The sequence below is a fragment of the Aedes albopictus genome, chromosome 1 (genome assembly GCF_035046485.1).
Source record: "Aedes albopictus strain Foshan chromosome 1, AalbF5, whole genome shotgun sequence".
Lineage (NCBI taxonomy): Eukaryota > Metazoa > Arthropoda > Insecta > Diptera > Culicidae > Aedes > Aedes albopictus.
The window spans coordinates 6606528-6632010 of record NC_085136.1 but is presented as its reverse complement, the minus strand read 5'-3'; the positions used below and the strand labels follow the sequence as shown (position 1 = coordinate 6632010).

Genomic DNA, 25483 nt, shown 5'->3' with positions numbered 1-25483 from the left:
CATACTCAATACTCAATTCAATTCCTCATCGTAACATCCCTCATCCGTAGACCTGCCTGAAGCTCTGGATCCTCCCTGGAGCCACCATAGTCAATTCAATAGTCATCTGAATACTTCTGATTTTGTACGCACTAGGGCTGCACAAACTCGTCCGTCTCTCCCAGATTTTTTTTCTTTCTACGTGTTCACGAATCCATTCATTACGCGCCGTTTTACAAGAATCGATTGTGCAAGATCCCAACAGCTTCATAGAACTGCACTATATAGTATTGCATACGGCAGAATCTTAAGGCCATTAGAGCTGTCGAACAGAAAGTAGTTAGGCGTGAGCGAGGGAATCTACGAAATCTATGAAAGGATTACGAAAATAAAGCCTGTATCCACAATAATCGGGACACAGAAGAACGGCTGTAATAATGTAATGAATTTAAAAAATGGCCAAATAATTGACTGAGAACTCTTTAGTGTATGTTTATTATTTGTGCCAAATTTTATAAAAATCGATGCATTACTTTAAACTGTGGATAAAAAAAACAAACAGACGTGGTTTTAAGCGTTGTGTACAATCCCGGGCAGAGTTCAAGTACTGACGATCAAAATGTGATATTGGTTTGTTTGAGATAAGAGGTAAAAGTACTAAAAACAATAGCAAAAATTTGTTCTTGAACCATCTATCCAACAGCAAAATATGATATTTGAAGATCAATCAAATAGCTCACTGCTATTGGTCAGATCCTACCAAGAGCTAAATGTACTATGATGATGATGTTCCAGGAGTAAAATTGAGATATTATTTTCAGTACTTTTACCTCTTATCGATCAAAAAAAAAACGATCAAATCTGACAATACATCAATGGTTGCTCCTCCGTGATTGATCTGAGCTGGTACCAATTGCACTGATATCCAAATGAATAAGGGCTGGGACACTCCACTTATTCTCAAAGTGCAATTTAAGCAGCTCATACATTTTGGATCAATAACGGCGCCGGCCAAGTCCTTATAGTCAGTTGGGAAGGGAAAGGAATGTTAGAGTGTACTGGTTGTTGTTACTAGAGACCAACAGCACTCTGCGTCCCCACAACCAGCACGGACTGGGGTATTTGTTAGACGGAAAGGTTGGGTGATCTGGGAGTCACCGTTGGGTCGGTGATGCGATCCATGGAAAGGGGTTATTTTATAGTGTTCGTAAGGTGATAGATTGTGTGGTGAATAAGGTGAATCAGGTCAAGCGACACAGCACGCTTCGGTTGCATAACTTGTAGGCGTTATATACACTGTGCTGTGAGTGTAAATTGGAAGGGAAGGAAACGACTTTGTTTTCCAATTCGTTTCTGGTTCTAGCGATGGCTATGAATATATGAATATACATGAGTTGTATATGTAGAGAAGAGAGAAAGAGAGAGAGAAAGTGGATAGAAAGATACAAAGTAGGATGAAAGGGACGGGCCAGGGATTGAACCCATGACCTTCTGCATACGAATCAGAAGCGGTAGCCACTAGACCACCAAGCCCATCTTTTCAGTACTTTTACCTCTTATCTCAAACAAACAAATATCACTTTTTGTTGTCCATATCACAATATGCTATTATTGAGCTTTTTTCCTCTGCTCGGGATCATGACCAAATTTCATTCGCATAATAGATGGTTCTTTAACTCTTCAGGACACGCGCCGTTGTAAAAAGTACAACACCACCAAAAAACCTCGCTTGTCGTATACAGCGCGAACGCGGTACAGTTTCAGCTGCTAGATGGCACATGTCCTGAAAGGTTAACGCTACAGTTCAAAGTTCTGTGATGATAATTATTAAATTTCGTTAGCAGTTGTGATACTTATAGATATACTTACTTGCAAAATTTCATCAATTTTGGTCAATTGGTTCCAGCCATTTCCATTATCAAATTCAAAAGTTACAGCGTTGACAAGCTAAACTAGGGGCTGTACAAAATTCAATGGCACATATTCTACTCTTTCATTGCTACAACAAAAACTACCGCACCGATTCACATTAAATTTTGTAGGTGAAATGAACACATCTTAAGATGTTATTAGGCCAAATTTAAGCAATTTTATTGTACCTATTTAGAGTTACAGCTGTATTTCTGTGTCCCGCTTATTGCGGATACAGGCTTTAATCCCTATAGGAAAATTCTCGAGAGAAATCCCTGAGGGAACATCGGGAGAAATTTATGAAGAAATATCTAAAAGAATCCCTCATAGATCTCAGGAGGGATCCCAAAGGGTGAATTTCCAAGGGATATCCAGGAGAGTCAATGAAGAAATTACGCGATAAATTTCTGATGGAATTTCTGAAAGATGACAGGAGGAATCCCTATATCAATTGCGGATGGAGAAATCATTCTGGGACTCTCAAAAGGAATCTCTTCGAATATCTTCTGGACTTTCATCTGGGATGGTTCTATGAATCTTTTCAAGGATTTCTCTGGTATTCTTCGTTGCATTCCTCAAGTAGTTCTTTTGAAGATCCCATAAGAAGCTCCTTTAGATTTAATTTTTTATTTTCAGGAAATCCGTTTTGAGATTCCTCCTGTAGTTGGATCTGGTATTAATTTCAGGATTTACTCTAATTATTTTTTGTTAGGATTTTTTTCTGGGATTACTCCAGAAAGCTCTGAGGTTTTTCTTATCTGTTGGCTTATCTGCATTACTTTAAATATTTCATCTACTGTTCAAATCATCTTTCAGTCTGTTGATGTCTTATCATCTCTTTGTCATTGTAGTCGCCTCATCGTTTAGTGGCGCAAACAACGGCACCCTTCATTGATTTATCACAAATGATAACCTTATTTAGGGGTATTCAGACCAGGGTTGGTAATCATCTGTTTCGTCACCGACCATCGACGAAACATTAAAAAAGTTCGTCAACAAATAAAACTCCGTCACTTGTATCATCATCAGCGACCAACAAAAAAAAACAACCACGACGACGATGAACTGAAAATAAAACATGGAGCTTTAGTTTTCGTAATTCTCTTTTGTCTCCGTTTGCAACGACGAAAAACGAACATGCTTTTGTCACATGGCATTGACGATTTAGCCTCAGGCATTCGGAGTTGTTGAAGTGGCTCTGATGGTATGCTTGTTGTGCTGAAGGTTTTTAGTTCGATTCCAAATGAAGGCATGTTTCATTTTTGCATTTTTTTTCTGATCAGCTATTCCCGTGAAGCTGATTTCGTTCGCCTGCCCTGTTTAATGCAAGCCACTCAACAAAAATGCCAATAAAGAGAAACAGCAAAACTTTTTCGTCGCAACCAGCAAACTGACTGACGCTGTTTGAAGAAAAATATTCAAGAGCTGCTGACTCAGTGACGCAAACTTTTTATTACCCGTTGTCGTCAATGATTATGCTTCAGCTCCGATGACTATTAACAACCCTGATTCAGACAATCTGCGGTAAAACAAGCTCTTATAAACTGTGAACCTGAAGGTGTCTCCAGAGAAAATTAGAAGATTTCACCCAGGTTCACAATTGGGTTCCTCATGGGACAAAGCCTGCTTCTCAACATTGTGCTCCATTATTAACTGAGAGCTTCATCTGCCAATGACCATTTTTTCATGTGTATATCGTGTGGCAGGCGAAGATACTCTATGCCCAAAGAAGTCAAAGAAATTTACTTTGAAGGAATCTCATTCCAAGAATATTTCTTCAGAAATCATTATTGAAATTCTTCCAAAAATGCATGAGATTCATCTAAAAAATGCTCCAGTTTTTTTTTTCCTGGTATTCTTTCAAGGGAGTCTTCTTGAAGTTTCTTCAGAAATTTCTCCTATGATTTTTCGGAGATTTTTTCAAGGAATTCTTCTTGCATCCAGAAATAGCTAACAGGGTTCATCGAGAAAATCCTATTAGAGTTTCTTCAGGAGTTCTAATATTCTCTCATGATAGTCCTATAATTCTTGAAGGATTCTCAGAAAGAATTGCCTGAGACAGCATGGTTTTCTGGTGGATTCCCCCAGAAATTCCTGAATAAATCATAGTAACATTCTTGGAGCAATCACAGTGGACCAACAGGAAAAAAATCAAGAAACTTTCTCGAGAAATCCCTGAAGAAATCACAGTAGGAAGTTTTGGAGAAATCTCAGCTATAATTGCATGAAGAACAAAGGAGGGCCAGCGTGTAAAAGAGCGATACAAATTTTCAGAACTTCCGTATGAGTTCCTACTACAATCTTAATTGCAACTTAAAAAGTCGAAGTGTTGGACACCAAAGTATACTGAAAGGCTATATGTTCACTCAAAAAACGAGTTTTCGATAGAAGGCTCGGAGGGTCAAGTCACATATACCAATCAACTCAGTTCGACGAATTGAGATGATGTCTGTATGTGTGTATGTATGTATGTCTGTGCGCAAAAAAAGTGCACTCACTTTTAAGCCACTTTCCATTGGCCGATTTTTCGGATAAAAACTCGAATTGAACCCGAATCTCACCGCATAGTTTGCTACTAAAAATGGTCCGGATCGGTCAAGGCGTTCCGGAGAAATGGCCATTCCAGTGATCCGGACCAGCACCGGTAGAACTGGCCATATATAAAACTGAACCAAGCCCCATCATGCGATACATCAAACTGCGACGATTTTTGTAACCTTTAGTATGGTTGAAGAATTTTGTGCGGAAATAAACATTAGAGACTAATTAGAGCCTAATATTCGAGATGGTGGTTCCAAATTCAAGATGGGGTCTGTTTAACGGAGTTTTAGGCCCAAAACCATGCAATTTGGGTATATTTGATATTAGGAAGATGACTGGAGTCCAAAACTGGCGACTAGAATATTCAAGATGGCGGTTTAAAATCCAAGATGGCGGCTGATTAATGGAGTTTGAGGCCCTAAAACTATGCAATTTGGGTATATTTTGTATGAAGAAGATGTACGGAGTCCAAAAATGACGACCAGGGTATCCAAGATGGAGGCTACAAATTCAAGATGATGGCTGTTTAGTGGGTTTTTATGCTCCCAAACCATGTAATATGGGTATATTTGGTATGGGGAAGATGTCCGGAGTCCAAAAATGATGACCAAAATATCCAAGATGGTGGCTACAAATTCAAGATGGCGGTTCCATATTCATGATGTCGGCTGTTTTATGGAGTTTTAAGCCCTAAAACCATGCAATATGGGTATATTAGGCATAGAGAAGATGTCTGAACTTCAAAAAATGACGGCCAGAATATCCAAGATGGCGGTCTAAAATCCAAAATGGCAGCTCTAAATTAGAGATGGCGACTGGTAAACGGAGGTTTAGGGTCTTAAATCATGAAATATGGACATATCCGATATGTAGAAGATGTCCGGTTCGGAGTCTAAAAAAACGACCAGAATATCCAAGATGGCGAACTTGCATCCACAATGGTCGCTTAAAATTCAAGATAGCGACTTTTATTAAGATTTTGAGGCTCAAACATCAAAATCCAGATAAACAATATGGTTTTGGGTGCCATGAAATGGATTCTTGTTAAAGGCACGGTGTATTATATTCAGAAGATGATACCTTTCGGAAATCTGACAGTTTTTTGATGATGTAATTCAAATCGCTCATAAGTGATCTAGTACTCCATACCAATTTGATCAACGTGAAAGAGAATAAGAACGACGTCACATGTTTACATCCAAAATAGGTGTTTACATTGGTTACTAGTCTGTCTTGTGATTTTATGCCGTGGTTAAAGGTATGAAAGTCCGATATTCATCAACATGTCACTTGAGTTTTGTTGAAATGGGTTTTCGAAGGCACGGGAAAGGCGCCATCACCGCTTGGTGGATTGATTAGGGTTTTTACAATTTTACTTGCTCATTGAAGCTCGCCCAACCAAGCATAACTACGTATTCTTCTCTACCTACTTTGACCGCCAAACGCAGTAGTCCGGTCACGGTCGTGAAAATTCCTAATCAAAGCCAAAACCCAAGGCCAACCGTGATTTACGGGACCCAAACGCGAACAAACAGAGGAACACAACATCAATGGCGAGTGCACTGACCACGTCATCAATTGGTTTCATTCAAATGCAAAGCAAAGCAACCCGCTGCATGCCAATGCTCTTCCCACCATCTGCCCACCCATGGTCAAACGAGCACCTACTCCGACCGGACCGGAAGTCATACTCACATCTATCTCGGCGCCCGCGATCGAAAAGTTCCGGTACGGTGGACTCCGGCCCTTGATGTACTCGAATATTTTATTGCCACTTTTCAGGAACGTTACCTTCGTATGGGGGAAGGCGGGGGAACAGCGGTCAGGTGGTTTTCATTGTTGTTGATCCGAAAATGGTTCCCCGAAACCATTGCATATTGTTGAACGGGAAACGTGCGGGCGTTCCGGGCGAAGAGAATCGAAAACAGAAACCGAGAACAGATGGAGAAAGTTTGATTTTATTGCTCACTGCAGCAAAATGGGGTAGGGAGATGGAGGGGTGATTTTGGCGAGAAGCAGGCGTTGGATTTTGCCCGGGAGCAAGTTTTTTCCATGGCTTACCTTGTAGAGGATATCTGGAGCGGCGTCATTCTCGCAGTAAAGTGCCACTTCGCTGCCTCGTTCGACGTATTTTTTCACTGAAAGCTGCACGTTCACCACTGATTGTCCGTCTGTGGAAGGAAGAAAAACAAAAGATTATTGATTGATTGCAAGGCACAGGGACGATTCGATTCCGTTGAAACGGAACACTTGACTGGACGACCTAAAGTCTCTAAATAAATAATCATCTGCGATGATTCGATGAAGTTCAGAAGCTACGGTTACTTGATGCGGTTCAGTAACTGCAGCGATACGAATCAAAGCAACCGTCGTCGTCGGTTAGGGAAAGGTAAAGAATGTCATCCCAACAACAACAACAACAACGAAGTATACACGTGGAGTCAATCATAAAATCATCAATCATTTTGTCATCAGAAATGGCCATCGTATCGATTCGTCGCTATTTCACCCTCCCATTTGCATACCGTCCTTCGTCAATTTACTTTTCCATCTTCACGCACAAACGTACAAACTCAATTCTCGAAAGGCAGCTCGTTTCCTACAGGTACCAAAACGAGCATCGAAAATTTAATTTTAATGACATCTATGCTTCCCGGAAAGAAGGATACTTTTCATTTTGCCATCATCATCGGTTTTCTTTTTTTTTTTTTTTGCCGATTGACACATCCCTTTCCGGGAACGAGATTGTCGAATTTTCCTTTGCAATGAAACCGATCGACTACTTAGACCTGTTCATATTCCGGTGTGTTTACATTGTCAATTTTGATTTCGACTACTAGATTGTTAAAATTTCTATAAAATTTGCTCGTTCTTGGACAGAAAATTGGAAAACCATTGTCAGTCTGTAAAATTGTAACTAACGAACAGTTCTACAACACAGAAACACAAACAGAAAAACTGAAATGCCATTGCGCATCCAAGGTCCGCAAACGACGGCAGCGGCGACGAGTTCGAAGTTTGATTGGATGTGGCACTTTGCGCGCGGTTGGCCACGTGAAAGAAGCACTTTACTTTGAAGCAAACTGACAGAACCGCCCGCCAGAAGAAAAATAAAACCTCGGTAAAGCGTGTTTATCTAGTTGGCGTTTCGAAAGAAAAACCAAAATGGAGTGCCGTCAAAAAAAAAAGAATCCCCTATCGTTGGAGCAACGTTGGTAGGAACGAAGTAGTCGATGCCGCTGTAATCAGTTGCGGTTCGGTTGATTACGAGTGACAGCCGTGCTAATCGACGTAATTGCCGAATTCGATTGCTATGTCTCGCACATTAATCATGGCCGGGGGTTTGTTTATATCTGGTTCTCTTTTCCGATGGCAAGGAAAGTTTTCCAATAAAACGGATGTTGTTGAACGATTGATTTTGTGATCAATTCATCGGTTCGATTGTTTCTTCAGCAACCAAACTTGAATCATCTACATTAGGAATTTTATTAGACTCTTTTGGAAAACTGGATTGTTGCGACAATGATTGAAACGTCAATAAAAACAACCTCATCGTAGCAATCATTGGCGAGCAAAAGAGGCGATCATGGTTACCGTAGCTGCACAAAATAAACAAAATAAATAGCATCAGCATAGCCCTCTCCAGACAGTCCAACCTCAGAGAGATTAACAATGAATTATTATACGAAGCAAGGCATCGAAAATCAGTGCAGACCAACCACAACTCATTGCGGTTTATTTAAGCTGATGTAATTGATATATACATATCAAGCTGCGAGAAATTTCACGGCAAACAAACCAACTGGATTTGAGGTTTCTGTACTTCCACTAGATTTGGCTGCAAGTGCAAACAAATTAATAATGGCAGAATCCAAGAGTGGACTTTAGCGATTCCGGCTTTGTACTGTATTTATGGCAATGCTGAACTCTCTTTCGATACTGAAGAAATACAAAGATTTATTGAAGCTGAATAAACATAATACCATAAAACCACTAAAACAACACACACGACAATGAAGTACGGATGCAGAATGCTTGGACCGGAGCAATATGCTGAGATTTTATTCAGCAATCAACTTCGCTTGTACAGTACAGTGCGAGTGCCAAGGGATACCGGTTAAAATGCTAGAAAAAATCTCCTAAAAAATCCCACGAGAAAGCAATGAGGAAATCACGGGAGAAATCGCTGCAAGTCTCTCGGAATTAATTCCTTAAGAAATCTTTAGAAAAATATAACCTGTTCTCTTCATCCATGTCTACCGGAGTCAGTGCATCGAAAATAAAAATGTCGCAGTTCAACGAATACTTAACGGATTTAAATACATCTTTCGTTGATTTATCATAAACGATAACCTCATTTTATGTCGGGGCCCGTGGCGCAGTGGTCCACACGTTCGCTTCATAAGCGGATGGTCATGGGTTCGATCCCAGCCCCGGCACTTGCAATTTTTCGTCGATTGCTCTTCCCCCCGGAGAGCGACTGACACCTGACCCTCTTCGGAGCATATAGCTCTAACGGACCCGGAATTTGGATATCGGCGAACCGCAACTCATCATGGACGACCCCCATTGGGACTGGTAAAGGAACAGCAGCCACACATCAGCATCACCATCGTGCTCATCATTCTACTGTGGACAGGGTAGAAAAGTGACGGCAGCACAAAGGCACCAGTTCGATATCATAGAATACATTTAGGCGCTGCACAAAGTGTAAGTGCAGCGTCCAGTTGGAATCGCTCACGTAGTGCCCTAGTGTACAAAAGAGCTGTAAATTAGGTTAAGTGATCAAGAATAAAAAAAAAACCTCATTTTAGGGTATTCAGAAGACCTGCGGAGAAACACGCTCTACTGCACATCGTGAACAGCAGCGAACCCGAAAATACTGAATATGGTGGCTCCAGAGAGGATTCAAGACTTCACCCAGGTTCACGCGAATGGGAGATATTACGAAGAGGATCCCAATCGCGGCGTCATTGTGTCCGATAGGGTAATAATTTTCTTTTTCTAGGACAAAGCCTGCTTCTCAGCATAGTGCTCTGTTATTAACTGAGAGCATCCTCTGCCAATGACCATTTTGCAACATGAGTATATCGTGTGGCAGGCTCGGAGATACTATATATCCAAGAAAGTCAAGGAAATTTCCTTTACGAAAAAAGATGCTGGACCGACCGTCTATCTCGTTCTAGGTCTAACTCGTTCTAGGAATTCTTCTTGCATCCAGAGATAGCTGACAGGATTCCTTGAGGAAATCCTATTGAGATTTCTCCAGGAGTTATAATATCCTCTCTTAAGAAGTTCTGGAAGTTTACCTGCAAATATCACATGGGAATCCCCCAAGCAATTCTGAAGCGATCTCTGCACTTAACCAGTGAGGATTTGCATTAAGAACACTAAGTTAAATTCCTGAAAGAAGCCATAGATGAAGTTACTGAAGAAATTCCTGAGAAAAAATCTCCGAATAAATGCCCTGGGATATGACAGCAGGGATTGCTGAAGGAATCCCATCAGGAAAACCTGGAGGAATCACATCAAGAATATCTGGAAGTATTCCCAGAGGAGGTCTTGGAAGAATTTTTGGGAAAATCTCTAAAAGGTGGTACGGTCAAAATTTGGTCACACCATTTTTTTCATAACTTTAGACTGCGTACACCAAAACAGTTTATTTTTGGGCCAGTGATGGGACTTTATATGTAGCTTATACCGTAAAATTTTCATCAAAATCCATTAAGTATTGGATGATATACAGATAAAACCAACGACTTGCTTTTTTAAATTTTGAACAAAGCGCTCCATAGAAAATTTTTGGCAATTTAAGGACACTTGCTTTACACAATTGCTTTACAATTTTGATTACAGAACTACCAATACTGCTCCGATTCTTATGAAAATTTTACAGTATAATACTATTATAAAAATATGTTCTTAGTTAAATTTTAAGCCATTTTGTATGAATACTTTCAAAGTTGTAGCAGTTTGAATATGAAAAAAACTTACCGGGTGTCACTTAAGAAAATATAACTTTGTAACGGCTAGATAAAATTGAACGAAATTTATACACAACATTTAGACATGCATACTTTACAAACAGAAGAATTTTCTTTGAAATCGGTCAACTTTTTCAGATCTTCTTCAGCAATTCTAGCGGGAATTCCTAGAGGAATTCCTGCAGGAACCATTAGAAAAATCCCAAGTGAAACTCTTTGAAGAATCCGTGGAAAAATCCCTTGGGAAGCTACAAGCAGAATTTCAGGAAAATAACAGTAGTCATTCCTGGACAAATGTCGAAAGGAACTTCAGGAGGAATTTCTTCAGGAAACCCAGCAGGAATTTGTAAAAAAATGCCGTCAGGCATTCCTGGAAAAATTCAAGAAGAAATTCTGGAGAGACATTGGAAAAAGTTATCTAAGAACTCCACCAGGAATGCCTGATGAGATTCATTTTCGATCGATTTGCCTTTCAAATAAAAATATCGGTCATGTATCATAAGAATACATATTTTGTATTCTGGGAAACTGGTATCAGAAACTGTTCGGAGTTGTATGAATTTTAAGAAAATCTTCGGTAGAGTTCTAGGGAATTTTATATGAAATTCTAAGCAATTTCTTTGAATGAATAATTCATTTTCAAGATTTTGAATCGATATGAATTTCCAGTATTTACAGAAATTTAGGAAAAGTGTTCCCAAATTCTGACAAATTTCCAAAAGAGTACGGCGGAGTTTCTGTCTGAAAATCTGAAGATTTTTTTTCGGAAATTTGGAAATTTCTACCTGGAATTATAAAGAATTTTCACACAAAAGTTTCACAAATTTATAGCCTGATGTCTGAATCATTTCCCCTCGGTATAGTAAAGCGTAGATTTTCAGGATATTTCCGAAGCTTAGATGCAATTCTTTATGGATTTATATGGTATTTCGTACGGGATTCTAAAGTAAAATTACCAAAATTCTAAGAGATTCATTCTCAAATACTAATATTGAAAATCAACTCATTTTTATTGTAAAATTTTAACGAATCCTTCTCAAGAACTCTGAGATGAGTCTCTGAGTAATCTCTTTCCAAAATTTCTTACGAGATTCTTTTCAACTCGTTGCTGATGAATTGGGTTCTCTAATTTTTCAACTATTCACAAGAACATCTTTTCATTTTTTGAATCGCAATGATTTTTATCGGAATTTTAGGACGTTATTATCAATATCAAGTAGGTTTTCTGATTTCATCCTGAGACTTCTGCGCAACTGCTTTACAGCTTCGTTTATTACAAAATCGGCCGAAGAGGGAAGAAATCGCTCCTATACAAATTTTGAATTGATTTTGAAATGAAACAAAAAAAAATAAAAAATTGATTATCGGTACATTTTGGTCTTCTGATTCTGAATATGCTGTTGTGCTGAATGGTACTGCTGAAGATCACAATTCCAAAGAATTACTAGTCGAAATTCTGAGGTACTACAAATTTATGTTTTAGAAATAGCAATTAACATTTTTATCTATACCTATCCGTAATGTTGAGCGAAATACTGAGAAATGCCATTCAAGATTTCTGAAAATTTCCTTCGTGGTATTTTACTACAGCTTTTCCCTGTAAAAAAAAACTAGCAATTCCGTTTTAGAGATTTTTTCTAAAATTCTGAAATTGATAAATGAATTCTGTGCAAGATTCGCGATAAATTTTCTCCAAGAATTTGTTGTTTTTTTCAGGGTTTTATTCATATGTTTCACTAGCTATTGCTCCAAAATTTTCTAAAAGATTATTTTGAAACATCTTATATGACTTTTTCAGAAATTCTTTGAGAGATTCATTCGGTAAACTATCGAAGGATTAATTTATCCAATCATCCACGAAGGTCACGGGACATTCCTCCAAGAATTTCCTCATAAGTTCGTCCAGTGATTCTTTCAGAAAATCTTCCAGGGAGTTTTTGAGGAAATCGCTTTCAGAAAGTGTTCCACGGATTCCGTTTGAAAGTTCCCTTGGAATATCCTTCATGGATTGTTTCAAAAAAATTTTACTCGAACGTTTTTCCAAGAATACCTCCAGAAAAGCTTTTATGGGTTTCCTCAGAAATTTCTACAGGTATTCCGTTCTAAATATCTCAAGATTTGTTTTATAAGAATCCTAACAGAAGCTAATTCGAGCGTTTTTCGAGATATTCCTATGGGGATTCCTTTGGGATGACGTCTACAAATTGCTCTAGAAAGATGGTATTGAAATCCTCAAGAAAGTTTATTGAAGAGTGTTAGTTGTTAGTTGTTAGTTGTTAGTTAAAACTTTGAACTATGATCTAATGTTAATTGAAATTTTGAATTACTTAACGCTAGCATGTAAAGGGTTAACAAACTGTTATACAGAACACCACGAACACTATCAACGATGAATTCTCAATATTCCTGTAACAAAACAACACAATACACATGCACAAAACACGAAGATAGAAGAGAGACTAGAACGGTCAATATCTACATGGACTGGACAGAGGATTCAATAACAAACCGATACACAGTGGAGCACCTAGTACATCAAAACTGATCAAAATTATTTTGACGCATTTTCGCAACCCAAATGCAACCCAAATTAGTGATGAAACGTATTTCATAGTTTTTGTATTTTTTTTATTTCGTCATTAGGGTGACCAATTTTAAGTCAGATTTTTCGAAACTAAAATTTTTCAAAAAATCACAACTTCTGAACCAGTAGACCGATTTTAAACTTTTTTTTTAGCTGGAAAGCTGTTGAATTCTAGTTTTCAGCAAAAATCCATTCAGAGGGCCAAATAGTGTTTCAAGGCAAATAATATCATATAATAATATAATTATCACGATTTTTTCAAAGTAATGCAACTTTTGAAATCGGAAACATCCGGAAGGTTTTCTTTCTGCATTTGAAAGAGGAACAATAGTTTTATCATACACTAAAAGCAGATTTTCCGGAAACAGCCGGAAAATCAACTTATTTCATTTTGAATGTGCGGTAAAGGATTCCATCAAATATTTTTTTCAATATTTTCATATATTATATGTAAATTCAACGCCAATTTGTTTGGGTTTCAAATTAACAGAATAACAATATTAACCTTCTTTAACAAACTGCATCATTGAATTGATTGACTATCAATTTCATTTACTTGTACGGTCAAAACTAGCACGCGCTGTGAGTCATATCAAAGAAAACGGCTAAACTTCAGCTTCACTTAACCTCTTCTGATAAGCGTAAACAAAACATTTGGACACTGCTTAGCTGTCAAACGATTACACGATAACTACACTTAGCAAAAACACAACGGAAAACCCAATTACTTCATTTTGAGTTTTTCCACTTATGATCAGGTTTTGATGTGATTTACTCCAATGTGCGATAGTCAGCTAATAAAGACGGCAAGCATACGCGCGCGCAGTTTCAATATACAATAAAACTTTCGTAGTTAATTGGGTAAATAAAGTGGTTTGATTCTGAAGAAAGTTTTAAGTTATTGGTGAAAGGAAAGGACTGGTGCAAAAGGAGTCAAGGATTAGTGGAAGTGGACAATTAGTGGTTGAAAAGCAGTTAGTTGTGAAAGGAAGCTAATTGGAGTGGATTTGGAAGAAAAGGAGTTCACATCTACAGTTTGGTACACAGCGTAGGACCTCTGGATATAGTACTCAAGGTAAACTCGACCCACGAACCGCATCACACAACAAAGAGTTTTTCCACGAATTAAAAAAAACATCAATAAACTTTTCCATAATATCTATCGAAGGTATAGTTTCCCCTGGTATTTTTGTCAGGAATTACATCAGAATCAACTCCTGGAATTTGACAAATTCTAGAGAACTAGGTTCTACTTGAAGTTTTTTTTTTCAATTCCTGCAGGATTTTTTTTCAGAAATTGCTTCTTGGATTTCTTCTAAAATGCTTTCAAGGATTCTTTCGAAAATTTCTACAAAAACCTCTTCAAATTTTAGGGTTTTATTCTTCAAAAGTTTTGGAAGAGTTTATGAAAAAATCCTTGAAAGAATTTCCCTGAAACCCCTGAAGGATTGTTTAAAGAAGTCTCTCAAAGGGATCCTGGTGTTCAAGATGGATGCTGGGCCATTAGGCCGAAAGCCATTAGGCAGAATGGTCAAGAAGAAGACCCAATGGTCATTCGGCCTAATGGCCTTCGGCCTCATGACCTTCGTCGAATGGCCTGACACCTTGGGAGAATACCTGAAGAAACGTCTTATAACATCTCATTTTTTCTTAAAAACAAAAAAAAAACATGAGGAACTGCCGAAGGAATCTGAAACCTATTCCAAGGGAAAACGTCTTTATACATTTCTTTTGAGAAATTGCTGAAAGCTTGTTCTGAACGTGTCTGCACACATTTGCAGAAGTCCTAGCACAAATTTCAGACGAGGTGCTGCTGGAATTCTTGGAGAAATCTGTCACTAAATCTCTAAGGGTTCTGTGGAAGATTTTTGAAAGAATCCTTGGAAAGCTTGTTGAAATGCATTCAATTTCTGAAAGTTGGCAGAAATGAAAACAAATCCTTGAGAAATTAATTCGAGAACCACTCTAGATTTTTCTGAAGAAAAATATGACGAATTTTTTAAGGAATCTAATGGTATAATTGGAGAATCCACTGCAGATATTCTTGTCAGAATTTATTTTAAAATGCCTTGAAAATACCAGGAGAAAGATTCTGGATTAATTTCTGTTGGAGTTGCTGAGAAATGCTGCGGAAAAATGCTGAAGTATCACCGGAAAAAATCTGAGAGAACCCCTGAAGAAATTTCCAAATAAATTCGTGGCAATCTCTGGAAGAATACTCTCTACTACTTACGGGAGAACTTTCAGAAGAATCTCTTAAGAGTTTTGCAGAGGATTTTCTAAATAAATACCTGAGAGAAACCATTAATATATGGAATATTATCTGGAATTTCTGGAACAACTCAAACTTAAATTACTGAAAGATTTACTGGAATATTTAGTATCTATAAGAAACCCCTAAAGGTATATCTGAAAGAATCTTCGAAGTATTTGGAGAATTATCTAACGAAAAGTTTATGGTAAGGATTAGGAATACATTCTCACATTATTCTTACTCGAAATCTGTGATATTTTTGCCGGAGCTCATCTGAAGTTCGAAATGAAGAGCATTCTTGGTAAATTGATCTTTTTCTGAATTGAGACAGTAGCAAGTGAATAATCCCAGCCCTGGCACCGAGCTCCGTGGGAGGAAGAAAACTATAAGAAACTCAAATTTACCAGCTGTCAGGTATGTGGTACTGGTAGGTGATTTCATCTTATGTCTGATGAAGGATTTTGTTGAGTAGCGCTGCCGGCATTTTTTGATTGATTTCCAAGTGGTTTCTGCACACGAAAAATCAAGTGTTCCTAGTTTTTTTTTAATTGGTGCCAAAAAATACTTTAGTTTGTGTTGCATTTTAGCATCTTATGTAATCCCTTCGGGACGACTTTTTTCACCAACCTCGCCACTGTAGAATACGTCAGCGAGGTGCAAATGACCCAACCGTTCTGAAAGGGTTAAGGAAATTTCTCCTGGAAATATAATTTCTTCTAGAGTTCTAAAAGAAATCTACATGACCTTTTCTAGTATTTCGCAGGGAATCTTCAAAACCTCTACAAAAATACATCTGGATTTCTTCCTGCCATTTTCCCCGAAATTCTCCTTGCGAATTTTCTCAGTTTCTCAGTTCTACTCAATTCCACAGTTACGCATTCTTTGAAAAACTTCTCTTGGATTTTCAAAATCGTATTTAACAAGGAATATAGAAAAATTTTATAGTAAATCAGCCGAAAAGATTTTACGAGTTCCTCATCTATTTTCTGAAATTTACTGTTGCAATTTCGGAAAAAAAATACAAAAATCTTGAGAAGCATTTCCAATACTTTTTTTACAGATTGACAAAATTTCATATAACCGAAGAAATGAATGTTAGAAAGCTATTCAGACTTTCAAACAAGGTGTTTCAAAAATTCCGGATTTTTTTTTAATTGTGCAGAAAGATCATCGAAGAAAATTTTGGAAAATCTTGGAAAAAAGATTCTTGAAATAACTCCAAGCATAATACACTGAAGCTTTTGACGACGCAATGGTTCCGCGTAAAAAAAACACGTAAAAAACCGCGGTATTTTAAAAAACGTCTTAAAAAAACCGCGTTATTTCAAAAACCGTCGTAAAAAAAGTCAAGTCATGGTAGATGTGGTCCTGACTATTTTACGCGTGTTTTTGAAATAACGCGGTTATTTTTTAGGACGGACCGCTTAAAAAAACCGCGTAAAAAACTTCAGTGTGTACATAAAATATTATTAAAGGACAATTGCTAGAAACATTTTTTCACGCATGTCGTCTCAAATACCTCCAATAAATTAGCAAGGTTTGAGTTTTTGAGATCTCGAGAAAAAAAATTCGGAACAATTTGTGCAAAACCCAAGTTTTTAGGTTCTTAGAATAATGTTTAACTGGTTCGTTTCAGAAGTTCTGTAGATATTTCTTCTTATTCAAGAGTCTTATTAAAAATTGTACTAGGATTTAAACCGATATATATTTGAAAAGTCTTTAAAAATCCAACCGGTAAATATCAGTATGAAATTCTTCCAAAATTTCATTAACTATCAATTAATTTAAAAATTGCGAGGAATTTTCTTCAGGGCTCCACTAACATCCATCCAATCATTTTAAGCGTTTTACAAGAGAAACTTAAAGATAAATTTCGATCAATAATCCCAACATTATTCTATCCAGGACTTCTTATCGTAATCACGTGGAAACATTTGTCAGCGTTCCTAGAAAAACTTCGATGAATGCAGTAACAAAACTCAAAAGTTTTTTTTCATTATGCAGAATTTATCTAAATGGTAAAAAATATCTCACTAATTCTTAGCAGACTTGTAAACATTCGACACTTTTCACTACCTTCGTTTCGTTGCCGTGGCCGGGTGTCAGCTTGCTTTGTTTCATTCGAGCGCGGCCGCTACCTCTTCCACACAATACGAGCGGCAGAACGAAGATCAATAAACAAAAAAGTGGATCAATTCACCGTCGTCTGACACGATGACATTTGTCTAATTCCAGATTTTTGCAAGATTTCAGCCAATTTTGATTAAGATTGGTATAATATCAGTTTATTCGTGTGTGATTAATCGATTACGACACATACATTTATCAAAAACAGCTCTCTTTATGGAAAAGACAGAAATAACGAAAACCGAACCATCTTCCGAAGACGCAATCGTGGTCAAGCGCATTCATTCGACATTTTTGTTCCGTACAGTAGTAAGATCGCTTGTGTTGCGAATGTTGGAGACGAAGGTAGCCGAATATCGACGAAAAGGTGTCAAAGACTGTGATAGCTAACAAGACTGATTCTGAGGTATTTGTATCCATTTTTCTGCAAGTTTGCAGACCGCTGAACCGCGAGCGTGTTGAGGGGTTGGCATCTAAACCGAAATAGTGGTGGAATTTTAAAAATAGGAGTGTTCATACATAGGGCTCGGATTCAGTTTGCTTTTCTATTCCACAGAATCGTTACCCTTGGCGTTACCTGGTCTATGGCTTAGTTGGTTAAAGCGCCGGTCTGGCGAAGACGGAGTCGTGGGTTCGAATCCCACCAGAACGCGATTTTTGTCACAATTTCATCTCAATCTACCAATCAATCAACATTCTGTGTCTTCTAATATTCATGTTTTTTCCCCAGAACATTGCAGACTCTTTACGAAATTCAAGAAAAAATATTAGAATTCCTCTTTATGCACTTTTAATTTATGTACCTCTTAATACTCTCCAAAAAAGGGAGAGCTATTCGAACTAATATTGTGCACAAGTAAGCAAAGAGATGTTGCAGGGGTGTTTCAAGGAGTATTAGCAGATCGCAGGGGGCTTCATGGGGTACCAAAGGGATTCCATGGAACCTCAGGAGTGCTTCAAGGGGTCTCAAAGAGTTCCAAGGGGAGTTCCAGCGGTTTGCAAGGAGTTTGGGCTCAAGGGCTTTAAATGGGGCCTCAGTGGTGTCTCGAGGGGTTTCAGGTGTGTTCAGAGGTCTCATGGGCACTTCAGAGTCTCCGGGGTAAGGGTTTCAATGGCTATCTGGAAGTCTCAAGAGCATTTTAAGGAGGTTCCAGGGGTAAGGGGTGTAGGCAAGAGGCATTTCAGGGGATCCAAAGGGATTCCAGGGGGAACCTGGATGTCTCAGGGGCGTCTAAGGGGGTTTGAGGAGCACTTCAGGCGTTCTCAGTCATGTCTAATGTTTCATACTAACGTCACACAGTACAATGGATGAAATCGCGAAAAACATGATCGTGGGCATTTTAAGTGTGAAAATATGATTGTAATATAATATGATGTTCTGTAAACCCGAGTAGAGGAAAAAAGCTCAATAATAGCATATTTTGATATGGAGATCAAAAAGTGATATGGGTTAGATTGACATAAGAGTTAAAAGATCTAGAAATAAAATCAAAAAATTACTCCTGGAACATCATCATCAAATCATATTTAGATTTTGTAAGATCTAACCAATAGCAGCGAGCTATTCGTATGATCTTGAAATATCAAATTTTGATATTGTTCAGATGTTCCAGGAACATTTTCCAGATATTATTTTCAGATCTTTTATCTCTTATATCAATCAAAGCAATATCATGTTTTGATCGTCAGTATTTTACCTCTACCCGGGAAGTTGTTACATATTTTTAGGAGCAACTTTTGGTAAGTTTACTTGAAAGATAGACAAAAAATCTATTTTCTTCATACGCCACGATAACTTAACGGTGTCTTCGGCAAAGTTGTAGATGATATGCAGAATGGCAACCTATCTCATTATAAAAAATAATAGGGGGATTCACTTAACAGCGTAAGCTGATAAACTGATTAAACGTCGCGATCACCAAGGCAATCTTTGATTATTTCATTCGCAAAATCATGAAACATTTCAAATAAGTAGAAAATCATGGCTTACGCAGCAATTTAATCTGTTTAGTGAGTACTCCTAGTATTTTTTTTTTATAGGAAAGCTAAAGAAACACGTAGAAACAATAGGGATACTCACTAAACAGATTAAATTGCTGCGTAAGCCATGATTTTCTGCTTATTTGAAATGTTTCATGATTTTGCGAATGAAATAATCAAAGATTGCCTTGGTGATCGCGATGTTTAATAAGTTTAATCAGTTTACGCTGTTTAGTGAATCCCCCTGATAACAATATTGCAACACTGTCTTCAGAAAAAAGATGCATAATAACATACTGAAAAAGTGTTCAGAACTTCAGAAGCCATGAAAACCTCAACCAAGAAAGATATAAAGGATTTAGTGATTTTCAAGGTTTGAAGGGGTTGTTTATACTAAATTTATTATAGATAACTTATTTCAAAAGATAGAGCAAAAGTTTCTTCGGCAACATTTTTGCCGAACTTTGCCGAAGACACCGTTAGTTATCGTGGCTTATGTAGAAAATAGATCTAATTTTTGAGTATACTTATCAAAAAACAGAACTTATCATAAGTTGCTCCTCAAAATATTGTTACATTATACTTTGCAGAACATCACATTATATTATTTTCACATATTCAAACTCAAAATGCCCACGATCGTGTTTTTCGCGATTTCAACCACTGTGCACAGGTGGGTATAAGAGTAGGAAATGTCAGTTTCGCAATGAAGAGCTGGGGTTCCAGTGGTTATGAAAACTGCTCGAGAGTAATGCGAATAACTCGAAGTAACCAGAAGTGTGAGAATATGGGTACATTGATTTTCGAAACAGGTATCAGGGGCGTTGGATGTCTGAGGGATTTCAGGTGTTACCGGGGGTTTCCTACAGGGTAACGCACCTACATGAAGTCCAAGAGGATTTTAGGCGAACTAGATACTTCAGATAGTATCAGACAGTTTATGGCGAGTTTTTGAGGCATTATAGGTGCGTTTTAGTGGGTTTCGGAGGGTCTCAGATGCGTTACATGGGTCCAAGTGGATCCCGGATGCATTTCAGGAAGCTTCGGAATATATTCAGAGACCCCTTAACAAAAACCCTTGAAACATAATGCACTGCTTGTCACACTTTTCAGAACCCCCCTTAATTGATGCCCCCTAATGCCTGACCATCCTTGACCTGAAATGCCACGAAACACCCCTGAAACCTCTGTTATCCCATTGAAACGCCCTTTGAAATCATAAGAACCAATTTGAAAAGCCCCTGGAACCCATTTAAAAGCTCAATAAACCCCTGAAATGCAACAAAACGCTCCTAAGGCCTCTCGAAATGACTTGAAACGCCCTTCAAAAACTCCTGAGGCCACCCCAAAATCGTCCTTACAGCCCCTTCAAACGTTCCCGAATTTCCCTTAGCCCGTTTGACCCCAGGTAAAAAAAAAGTTCAAAAAATCGCCAACAGCCCATTTTTCAACAGAATTCAACCAAATTTTGAACACAACACTATAGTTTTGGAAATATACGGGATCTGCATTTTCTAGGACTTCTGGATGGAGTAAGGCCAGTGGGTCACTGGATCAAGTCGGGCAAAAGAAAGACCAAGTACGATTTGCACCCCCATAACTTTCTTCTTAACGAAGTTTTTCAATGGAAGTTTGCACATTCCATTGCCTAACGATAGTTGATGTTGTTATAGGTTCAAATTTGAGATTTTCCTATAGATTTCTTTTGAGTTCTTGAGATATTCAACATTTCTGAATCATCCAAGCCTTCATTTGCGTTTGTTTTTTTTTTAATTAAATTTAACACGAGATATTATTCCCTTATTGACCCCATAGGTCATCGGAGACATCTTTAGAACATGTGTTGCTCTTGTAGTACTATTCATATTTCCTGAATATCTCGATGGATTGTCCGAATCCGTCCTTACAAAACATGAACACTCAAAATAATCACCAAGGATTATTTTCAATTATTTTTATCGCTTTTATTTGCACCAATACTTGAACATCTGTATAATGTTTGTTATTTCAAAGAGCAGTAGAAATTTTGGACGATCTGATTGAAGTCATGCCTTGACTACAGAGAAGCGTAGATGGACTACAATTAGACCTATTTGCATGCGGAAAACCACGGTTGGCTCCATAAGCCAATATTACATCGAACTAGAGTAAGTGAATTCCTCAACAAGATTCCTGAGTACCCGGGATATCCTGGAAAAAGTCAGGCCTTGAGTTCATTGAGCTGTAGATGAAATGTAATCACATGTTTTACCTGTGTAGATTCTCTTTGCATTTCATAAACTCATAATCCACCATGTATCAATGAGTAGGTCTCTTAAAGCTATTGCGATTGCTCGAGGGTAAAAGGCTGACGGCGCCCTATAAAGCCCCTGAAACAACCCCTACAAACGCCTATGAAGCACCTTGGACCCAATTTTTTCGCTCTCTGGGAATTTCCTGGAAACCCCCTTGGCCCCATCTCAAATGTCCAGGAGCAGGACCTGTTCTCGCGAACTGGGCTTTCTTGAAGTTCTGACTAATTTTAGGCGCAAAATTTTCTCTTTCTATGCATCACAGTTCATGGCAAAAATGAGGTTCCAGTGTATCGATTTATTCAATGATTTTTGCTGTAAGAAAAATCGTTAACAACATTCTTTCATGGAATTACGCTTTTTAAAATAAGCTCTCTTGAAAGCAGTTTTTAAATATTCCCTGGAGGATTTATGTTGATTGCTTGTTGATGCGCAATAATCTAATCCCGAAACTCCCTTCTCAAAGTCGCAGAGACTGAAGAAGACTGTTTTGGTGATCACAATAAAACCACGGATACCGTAAAGAAGACGAAAGTAACCAACATTGTAAATTTGGGTTCCAATTCCAAATCCATTTTCTTGGGCTTAATCCGGAATCCTCAAATGTCCACCATCAAATTTCTACTAGGGTAAACGTACCAAAAATTGCGTTTCAAAGTTACACGAAAATAAATCTGAAAAACCCCGAACAATCACCAAATTTCGAGCAAGGAATATAATCCCGATTTCCATGGAAAACGAGCGGTTTCTTACTTCCACCGCAGATTCACCCATCCTACCCTGGACGAATCATGGCATGCCATGCTGTGGTGGGAAATTGTCGGCTTTCAAATTACTCAAATCACTTCTCGTGATCGCCGTCGCAGCCGCCATTGCTGCTGTGGTGGCAGGCTTGTGAAAACGCCAGAATTTAGAGCCTACTTGGATCACAGCCAAATCGATAGAATGACATTTTTTTTCGTGGCTTCCTTCTTCGTGCCGACGACCGAAGACCGAAGAAGGTAAAGCTTGGCCGCCGGCCGGGGACGGGCGGTGATCCGGAAGGGATTACGCTCGGTTTATTTTTAGATGGGCGAACTGTTGCTTCCACTGGTTCTCGGTTGTTCTCGGTGATGGGGCGGTTTGTGGGCTGGAATCCTCTGAAGAAAAGCTTTTTTGAGTGAGTTATGACCAAGAAGAGAGTAAATTGCTGAATTTGCCGGTTGGAAATTTCCCAAAAGTTCTATCATTCAGATCAAGGTTCAATTTCCCTTTCGGAGAATATATCGTGCGTGACAGCAGGCTCGACCCCGGGGAAGATAAATAGGGGAAAATTCTTTTATCTTCGTCGTAAAAAGGTGCTGATGAAGCTGATATACGCGACACGCAGGTGAAATGTGTCGCCCGTCTTGGTACGGCGGTGTGTGCCCTTGCCTCGAAGATTGACAGACAACTCACGAACTTCCGAAACGGGTTTCTCTATAGGTGCTGAAATGAGACATAATCAGTCATCTTTCATTACTTTTGCGGAAGTTGATTGAGTCTCCGGGCGTTGCGGTCGGAATCTTCCGGAATTCATGTTGCCATTTCCATCAGTTCGAATATCAAATTGTATTATGGGGTTCTATGATGAGCTGGATGTCACTTTCGCTCAAGCTTGATGGCGACGCACAGTAGGCGTTGTGTGTCGTATTTTCGTTCGGCTAAAAATAAGTCGTTATGTAAGTTGAAATGACTTTATCCATTAAAACCACGGCCTGCTGTTGCTTCTGGAGTTGTCGCACAAGGTGATGCAGAAAGTTATGTGGTCGTTGCCTGTGACCTGAAAGGACACCAACCTCTTCAAGCGTGCCTCATGTATGCATGACTGAGACTTTCTCTCTCTCCTCCTTGACAGAACAAAAAAGCTGAAAGTACAAACATGCCGAAAAACCTACTCGCTTTCAGCAGATGTGACAAGGGAAATGAAAACCCTGATTAATCCACCTAGCGAAGATAGTGTCTCGTGGGATACGTTCGTCAGCTATTTACCAATGATTGTTTTTCGAGTAAGATCAGAATTTTGAATGAAATATCTAAACCGAATTTAGTTAGGTTTAAATAACAGTAATGAAGTAAAGCTGTGGATTTTTTTTCCCAGTTGAACCAATAATTTACCCATCTGTACATATGTACGTTGAGTTATTTGAATTTCATAATTTGACCACACGGATTGGTATTACCGAAAATTTGCACTTCAAGTGAGTCGTTAAATAACAGTATATTTTTCCATGGAATGGGAAATGGTAGCTCAATTGGTAAAAAGTGTCAAGAATTGATTTTTGAAGTGAAATAATACTCTTTCGGTGCAACTTTGTTGCACGAGAAAGGCAGAAAAACAAGCGACCTCCAACTCCCCTCTTTTGCTTATCCCAGCAGGCGGCTATCATCCACCCATCCAGAGCCGCATGTTTCTTGAAAGTTTATCCAAGAAGGCGCCTCGCAATAACATCCAATAGAGAGACAGAAAAAGTGCCCAAGCGTACACACTCGAAGCGGACGATGACGAGGACGACGACGAGAAAAAAGGATACCTAGGGTAAAAAGTTGCTGGAATCCCTCTCATCTGACCCCGGGAGTGAAACGATCCAAGCAGGCTCCGTCCATCCGGTGTCATAAAACCGCACGAAAGGTTTCCCCCGGTCGTAGTAGGCTCCTACCCGAGATGTATGTGCCGCCACATGTTGATCGGATGGGCTGGGGGGTTATTTGTTGGGATTTCAGATCAGATGCGGTTTATTTCTTGGTTCGGGATTTAATGATTTATCCAATCCAGATCAATTACGGGGTGCGGTTGCGGTGACGGCCTTTCACAACCGCAGGCCAGACGACGTACCTACACAGAGAAAGATGAGTTTTACTACTATTGAAGGTGAAATTATCCGATTGGGGATCAGTTTACGGCATGTTAGTCGTATAACATCAATCGAGAAATGAATGGTTTGGATTGAACCGTTTGAGCTTCAATGATGGGCATTATTCTTTCAATTGGTATTTATTGATTGCCAGGCATGTATTCATTAGCTTTTAAGCTATTGAGTTTTTTTAGGGTGTTAAAAAGCAAACATTCAAAATATTGTCATATAATAATATTATCGTAATATATGTATTGGGGCAAATGGTCTGAACCTGGCTGAACGAATAACGCAGACTTCAGGAACAAAGTTACGCTCTATTACGGTAATGTGAGATGTGAACAGTTTGAATACTTCGATACACCGAATATACACTTCTTTTTCGCTAAATCTCGGTCATTTTCTTGCTTTTTTACCGAGACTGGCAGCGCCGAGCGCTCAGCAAACTCGTTTTTCAACGAGATCTCAGCGATCGTGTTGTTTGTTTGCTGAGCTTGAGGAAATATTTTACCGCAATTCAGCTATCAAACACCATTTTTTACCGAGCTTCGGTAGAAATATTTGCTGTGATGCGGCGGTGTCGATGTTTGCCGAGCTCATCTTTAGAGTGTAGGAATGAGGTGATTGATCTATTTAGCATTACATTACAATTATAATAAAACTGAATCAACTATTCTTCGCCACAACACTCGGTTCGTAGCTGCTGTCTTCCATCTCCGGCCGCGTCCTACACTTGCCAGATTGTTCTGCACCTGGTCCGCCCACCTTGCACGCTGCCCTCCAGGTCTTCTTGTACCATCCGGATCTCATGCGAACACCAGCTTTGCAGGGTTGTTTACAGGCATTCTCACAACATACCCTGCCCATCGTATCCTTGTGCACTACTAGAGCCAACGTTCACTACTTCGGAGCTTGAGTCCACATCGCTGTACCTACGCGAATGGACGTCACACGAGACT

The 25483-nt window shown here is 38.8% G+C and overlaps 1 protein-coding gene across 1 annotated transcript in view; it reads right to left on the bottom strand.

The window, feature by feature from the left end:
- LOC134288000 (uncharacterized) overlaps positions 1 to 25124 on the bottom strand; it is a 33556-nt gene extending 8432 nt beyond the window's left edge. Inside the window, exons 1-3 of the mRNA XM_062851478.1 lie at positions 25067 to 25124; positions 6493 to 6602; positions 6127 to 6222 (exon numbers count right to left, since the gene is read on the bottom strand). Coding sequence (XP_062707462.1) covers positions 6127 to 6222; positions 6493 to 6602; positions 25067 to 25124 — 264 coding nt within the window. The remainder of the gene's footprint in view (positions 1 to 6126; positions 6223 to 6492; positions 6603 to 25066) is intronic.
- Positions 25125 to 25483: the final 359 nt, after the last annotated feature.